General features: G+C 38.3%; 1 protein-coding gene across 1 annotated transcript in view; it reads left to right on the top strand.

Moving 5' to 3' along the window:
• The window catches only part of ttc27 (tetratricopeptide repeat domain 27), a 67749-nt gene extending 65621 nt beyond the window's left edge, over positions 1–2128 (top strand). The window contains exons 19-20 of the mRNA XM_056768826.1: positions 1221–1321; positions 1609–2128. Coding sequence (XP_056624804.1) covers positions 1221–1321; positions 1609–1728 — 221 coding nt within the window. The 3' untranslated portion in view covers positions 1729–2128. The remainder of the gene's footprint in view (positions 1–1220; positions 1322–1608) is intronic.
• Positions 2129–7227: the final 5099 nt, after the last annotated feature.

Consider the following 7227-nt stretch of genomic DNA (forward strand, 5'->3'; position numbering starts at 1 on the left):
CCGCTAGTAGTTAACCGAAAGAGATTCAATTGGGCTCGTACAACGATTTTCTTTAAATTTAATATGGTTTCTGCTTCGCAAAGTATTTGATTGGAGTTTCCAGTTTAATTTAATGTTAAGAAATCCAATTTCCAACTTGTGAAACCTCTATCCACATTCAACTTAGATTCATTCAGTTTTTTTCAGCCTGACATTTTAACATGTTGCTTGTCATTGAAGCATCTCTCTCACACGCACTCTTCTCTCCATCAGCTTTTTGTCCTTGAGTTTTCAGACCATTTGTTATTGATCTTAATGATTTATAAAGGGGAAGCCCAGCAAATGTAGCAGAACCCTTTACACACCTCCATCCCTTCCCACTCATTCTGGCCTACTATGTGTGTTCGTGTTTGTGCGAAAATCGATCGATGCGAGAGTGGATAAAGTATGTGAGCATGTGTAAGAGGCCATTTTTCTCTGGTTTGTGTATTCCCTTGTGCATTCGTGTAAATCTTGCTTTTTATTCATTTATGTGTTGGTCTGCATTAAAGGCACATCTGTGTGCGTGTGTGTTTTGTGAATGAGCTCCGGGCTCATTAATCACATCACTTTTCCTGCTGTCGCGGCTTCAGGCAACAACATGGGGATGAGACAGCCAGGAAAAGAAAAGAGAGGCAGGGAGGATGTAAACGAGAGAGAAATAATAGCGTACAGATGCATGCTGGAAGAGGAACTTCATAAAAAATTTTTTTGAAGCATCAACATCAAGTGTCTCTCCACGTGACCATTACTTAGATTTCTGTTTTACTACGTAATAGAGAGGGCTTTCTGCATGAGGCTGCTAAACGTGCATTTAGACAAACGTAAATGATAATGTGATGGCAGTTGGTGTGAATCAGATTTGTGTGTTAAATGAGTGTTGTCATGCAGAGTTATTTGAAGGACATATCAAATGCAGACGCATTACTTACAGTGTCTCTTACATACACATTCTCCCTAGTTCTGACTCAGAACTAAATTGCAATACAGAAAATAATGATCATGTCTTTTTCTCTATAAGTGATGATTTATTGATTCTTGGGTCACAGACCTGACCGGTGATGACCTCTGACACTTTTGCTATCTCTTTCCCCGTCTTAGGCTCTGCAGTATACCGATGCTTAATTTCCCACCTGCTCTTTTAAACGTCTGTTACTCTCCTGGAGATAAAACTCATTTATTTCTCTCTCTTTCTCACTCAGTGGCTATCAGCTGTAGCAGGTCTAAGAACAACCCTCATGGAAGTCTGCCGTTATTGTCCTCAGCTCGACTCAGTCTGAAGAGTCTGGTCACCAAAGCTAAAGTGAGTTAAAAAAAAATAAGAACCTTTTAAGAACTTAGTTCACTGGATCATGAGTTGAGGTCTCGTACGAAAGGTGCTTTAATAAAACAAGGGTCCAAAAGTTAATTAAGAGCATGTTATAGAAATTTGAGGAAAGACGACAGTTATGTTTTTCATTGGGAAACAAACGCACCAGTGTATCATGCATCAAAACCAGGAATGTGTATTGAAAAAATGAAATAATGTCAATTTGACTAATGACTAATGTAATTATAAGTGCTTTTTTTAACTAAATTATCTATTCACAGCAACTTTATACAGATGTTGCCACGGGAGATCTCCATGACGATCTCAGAGGTGACGTCACAGAGCTGGAACAGCTCCTTACAGAACTGCAGGACCTGAGTGCCCAGCTGCGAAGCCAATGAGCAAAGCCATATCAAAATCGCCCCGTGTTTTCCTCTAGACTTTGATTGGTTGATTGACAGCTTTCGATTCCTTAAACAGTATTTTAACGTCATGTTTTAAGCAGGAACTTCTTGTCTGGAGAGCATTTTTACGGGTCAGAATTTTCATCACCATCACCTGTGTATTGGTTCAAATCAACAAAAAAGGGAAAAGGAATCGTCCCTAAAAGGAAAGACTTTGAAACTGAGATTAACATTAACCAATCTTGGGCCAGTCTTTATTCTAATCTTGAATTCCACTATCACATGATCTGTGATTCTACGTGGTCCCTAAGGCTGGCATCGAATATCCCACTGATGTTATGTCCAAACGTGCCTTTATTCAACTGAATAATAAATACTCAACTCTTTTTTACATGAATGCCGTTGTGCTCATTTTTTGTGAACTTTGAAATCATCATTCATTCAATTAATATTAAAGGTTTAGGAGAGAGACACATTCAGACTCACACAGAATAGTTTAAAATGCAAGACAACTGAGATCATGCTAATATCCAGGTCCAGAATATTAGATACTCTTTGTATTACTCCATGTCTGGTGTGCTCAGATGAGCAAGTGTTGCATTAAGATATGGCCAAGAGATGATTTGTTTCTTTGGTATCTTCCTCAGGATCTCAGCCCTTTTTGGCACTGTTGTTCAGTGTTGACTTAAACCTTTGCTTAACGTGTTAAGGCTGCTTTTAACCGAAGACAAAGCAATTGCATTTGTGCTTTTAACCTCAAACACTGTGTATACAAATTAGACCATTAATCTAGTGTATACAAATGAACTGTGTGAAATCTTACTATCTACACTCGGTCTACACTGGACGCGACATGACAACTTGCTTGTTCTTAATGGGTTTGTTGCGCCACGCCGCATCCAGTGTGGAAAATATTTTAAATATAATGTGTTTCTAATGTCTTTTGTTGTGTCGCATTGCGCCAGTCGCGTCCGGTGTAGACACGGTGTAAGAAAAAAAAACTGAATGGAAAGAATGAATAGTAAACAGCACTGAACAAGAAAACCCTGGGGCTTAAGTGAATAATCAGGAAGACAGGAGTAATACTAGAAAACTTTGGTACTTTATCTTATGCCCACCCCATCACATTATTGTACAGACTAACCTTAGACTTTCTGAGCTGTAAGACGCATTCTGTACCATCTTAACGACCCAATGAAATCAGTTTTTTTCTATTTAGTATAAATATGTCAAGTCCTAGTGAAATTAAAATGCCTATTTTTTCATGAAATATTGCAGTGTTTATTGGAAAAAGAGTGGGTCATTCTCTTTTCTTAATGTGTCCCCCCTTATAATCTGAAAATGCACTTCCTTCCTGTAATGACCATCCATCTTAAATGACGTATGTTATACGGCTTGGGTGTAGCATCCGTTAACTCCTCCCCTTCAACGGTCAGTCTTCTGCCAGTTCCATTTCAAAATGTATCTGCTGTTTTTATAGGCCTACATCCAATCAAATTGCAGAGAAAGACGAAAGACTATTCGGAAATGGGTCAAAATACAGAAGTTAAAACCATCGCAACTTCCGGTTCACGTGACTTTGAAGTGAATAGCTGTAACTAATATAGTCCAATAAATTGACAAAAAATACATACCTGTAGAAGGTATACTTTAAGCATTAAAAACGAACAGTCTTTCACTTCCATCAATATGGATTAACAATTTATTTTCACGTTTGCATTTTATCAAAAGCGACCTACAAGAGTAAGGAAACAATGAAGTGATGCATTTTAGGGAAGCTATAATGCAAAAAGTGCTATAAATTGCCAGGTTTCACAAATCTAGACAATATTGGGCTTTTATTGTTTATTAATTAAAGGTCCAATTTGAGATTATTATTATTTTTTGACGATCTTGAAAGGAATGCAATATAATATAGATAAGGTGTGTAAAAACCTCACATCATATGAAGCCTTATGTTTTTCTTGCCTTCGAATGAGCTATTTCTATCTTCATACACCGCGGGTCCCCTTACATGGAATTCTCCATGTTGTTTATACAGTAGCCCTAAACGTACAAACTACCCCACAGAGGGCATTTCGTAAATACGTTATCTCCTTCAGCAAAGAAGCAAAAGCGCCGACAAGATGTTAGTTCTGTATCAGCCATTGTACACTCTTAAAAATGAAGATGCTAAAAAGTTTCTACACAACAATGCCATAGAAGAACAATTTCTTTGTTCCACAAAGAACCATCTCTTTTTTTACCTTTTTATAATCTGAAGAACCTTTTTATGCCCCAAAGAACCTTTTGTGAAACAGGTTTCTTTGGATGTTAAAGGTTCTCAAAGGAACCATTTAGACAAAAAAGGTTATTCTATGGCATCATGAAGTGTAGCGCTTCGAAAGGGAGGGGTATAGTGAGCCGTAGGTTGCCATTTTATTCCAGTAAATGGAAGTATGTGTATGTAAATCTACGTAGTTTATAAAGAGATTTCGATTTGAACCTCACGTTTCTTAGAAATCTTTCCGTGCTCTTTCTCAGCACTGGTCTGTCCTCAGAGGCATTACATCATGCCAGTCATTTTTCACTGAATGGTATCCGAGCATTACAGAATGTCTGTTAGTAATTAGCTTTCATTGTCAGAGTGTTTGTGAATGTTAAAGAGAAAGATGAAAGCTACAATAACAAGAGTTTGGTTATTCATTGTTTGGTTGGTTACAGTGAATTGGTACAAGACGGCCGTCTACCACAGAGAACCTACAGGAAAGCTGGAGGCTAAGAAACATGAGACTGACACAAAGCAAACATCCGGTGTCTGTGTCCTGGGAAGAGCCATGTGAACTTCTTCCAGACACATTGTGAACCCACAATAGCGGGCCCAATCATTTACAATGAATTCTTCTGTAAACATTTTGTAGCATTAGCACAATGCAAGCTTTAGTTTCTGGGAGGAGACAAAGTTCAGAATATTTTGGGAATTGGCAAGATGTTATTAAACAAGTGTCAAGCTCATCCCACTTCTCCTGTAAGATGCCAACAGTAGGTGTTATAGGTCAGGTAGTGTCTAAAAACAAAACATCGTGCTTGAAAAGCCCCTTATTACAACAGCGAGCAGCAAAGAGAGACATCTGAGTGACTCCCACTGAGTGCCGCCCCGTCGGCTGTGGCAACAATCACAAAGCACATTTTTAGCTAAATAAGCTGTTAATTCCTCAGCACGGCTCTGTTTCCTCCCTCAGGGTGTAGGGATATCATTGATACAGTGTGATGTTCCTGTCCTCCTGCAGGCTGGACGTGTGACTGCTGTATCATTTAACTGCATCCCTGCTGTCTCCTACCCAAATGAATAAGGTGAACTCATTGGCCTTTCATTATGTTTTCTCTCCGTTTATATAGCTATAAAAGTTGATCGTGTTTGACACAAATGATCCCCACATTCCAGCCTCTACTGTACTGGTACGGTCCAAGACATGAGGACAGGACCTGAAGTCTATGTAGGTCAAGTATTTCAATAACTCTAATATAAAATATCTGGGGACGGTCAGAGTAAACAGAGTTGAGTTAATGTTACTGTGGCTTTTGTTCTTGCTGTAGTTTGATGTATGGGTGGGTTCAAATTCCGAACCCTGAGTGTGAAACAAAGCCTTCGTTGTTTGTGCTAAAAACAGGATGATACCTGAAATCATCAGTTTATGGGGGGATAACAGCCTAGGGGGTGAAATATTAGAGAGTTGTGGGGGATCTTTAGGCTTAAGCCATGGATTGTAGAACACTCTGGGAACTGCATAGCACAGGTAGACCTACTGGAGAGTGACTTTGAATGCCAACGATGGTTACCTGTTGTGACGCAGAGACAGAAGAATGTCATTTAATGGGGATGAGCTTTTTCTGACTGACAGAAATTTGAGGTGTATAGGGTGCTTAGTTTGTGATAAGGGACAGCTTTATTTTTTCGCAAATTATGTCATTTACTCATCAAGGTGCTGCAGGCGTGAAGACTAATGTCTACTGTTGACCACTTTGGAAAACGTGAGAAACGTTGGTCCCAAAGAACTTCCTGTTTCAGTTTTTTAACACTACACAAACATTTGAACCAAAAACAACCAACAGTACATTTTAAAACAAATCAAAATGTATATATAAACGAATATCTTAAAGATTAATTTATACATGCAAGATGGTTCACCAAAAATCATCGTTCTGTCAACATTTCCTTGACCTCCTGTCATTTCAAACCTGAATGACTTTTTTGTCCATGCAATAGAACTGAATGGGTGAGAGGCGTTGTTCGGTTACCAATGTTCTTCAAAATATCGTCTTTTTGTGTTCTTCAGATTAAATCCTACAGGTTTTAAATGACGACTGAATTATAATTTTTGGTTGAACTTTCCCTTTAATAAGAAAAGAAAATAGAAACTGTAAGTGCATCTGGACCATCCGGTAAAGTGGTCTGTGCAGTAACATGGTTCCGGCCCTCTGATTGGCTAAGAGCCTTTCAAGAGTGCGAATATGTTATACTGTATATAACGGCACTTGAATTTTTTAAAGATTTATATTTTGGTGTTTTTCCCCATTATTTCGATAGTACAGTACGAGAGATGACAAGAAGCGAAGTGAGGGTGGGATCAGGAAAGGACCTCGAGCCAGGGTTCAAACTCTTGTCAGCTGATGCACAACCGTGTCACGTTTTGGTAGCACTTGCCGACAAGGCTATCGGCTCCAACAGTACTGTTTTTCGGGATTTTTTTATGGCTTTGTTTTTACTTTGTTCTTCAATAACACCATATACACAGTTTGTCAACAGTGAATAATAGGAACCCATTATTAAGCTTGTTTTTATTAAAACAATACACTGCTGTAATTTGGCATAAGTTAACATGTACAGATTTATTTATATTGGCACAGAGAGGACAAAGAAATGTAAAATGAACCATCTCATTAAAACCTTTCTGTTCTTTTTTTCAGGGCAGACAACCAAAATGTGGCATTATCATTTTATTTCTCTTTCTCATTCTCTTCTGGTCTTCTCCTTTAGTAATGATGATGGTCATTATTTTTAAACTATAAATAGATGTGACCCAAAAATATCTTTGACACCACTGTCTCTTTCTCTTCCTTAACTGAACGCACTTCAGCTATGTATAAGTATTTGACCTGGCAGTTGTGTCTTCATATTTTCTTCCAATTAAGATGAACAAGAACTAGAACTTTGTGTTATCATATCTGTACAGTGTTATTTGCAAAAGCACAAGACAAACACTAACACCCATTTGATTTTGTTTATCCTTCTTTATATTTATATTTTTTAGGATGATCTAATTCAGCAAATAAACTTTCTAATCTCAGTCAGAGATCTCCATCCACATGCAATCCAAAGCGTACATGGAACTGTATTTTGTCTGTCTATCTGTCTGGCTCTCTCACCCACACACATCCTAAAGTGGTTTCCGGGGAAGTTTCAGAGTCACCTTAAAGTAAGACATTCTGATAACAAGCATCTGTGGGAGGACAGTG

This window comes from Triplophysa dalaica, chromosome 15 (genome assembly GCF_015846415.1).
Source record: "Triplophysa dalaica isolate WHDGS20190420 chromosome 15, ASM1584641v1, whole genome shotgun sequence".
Classification (NCBI taxonomy): Eukaryota; Metazoa; Chordata; class Actinopteri; order Cypriniformes; family Nemacheilidae; genus Triplophysa; species Triplophysa dalaica.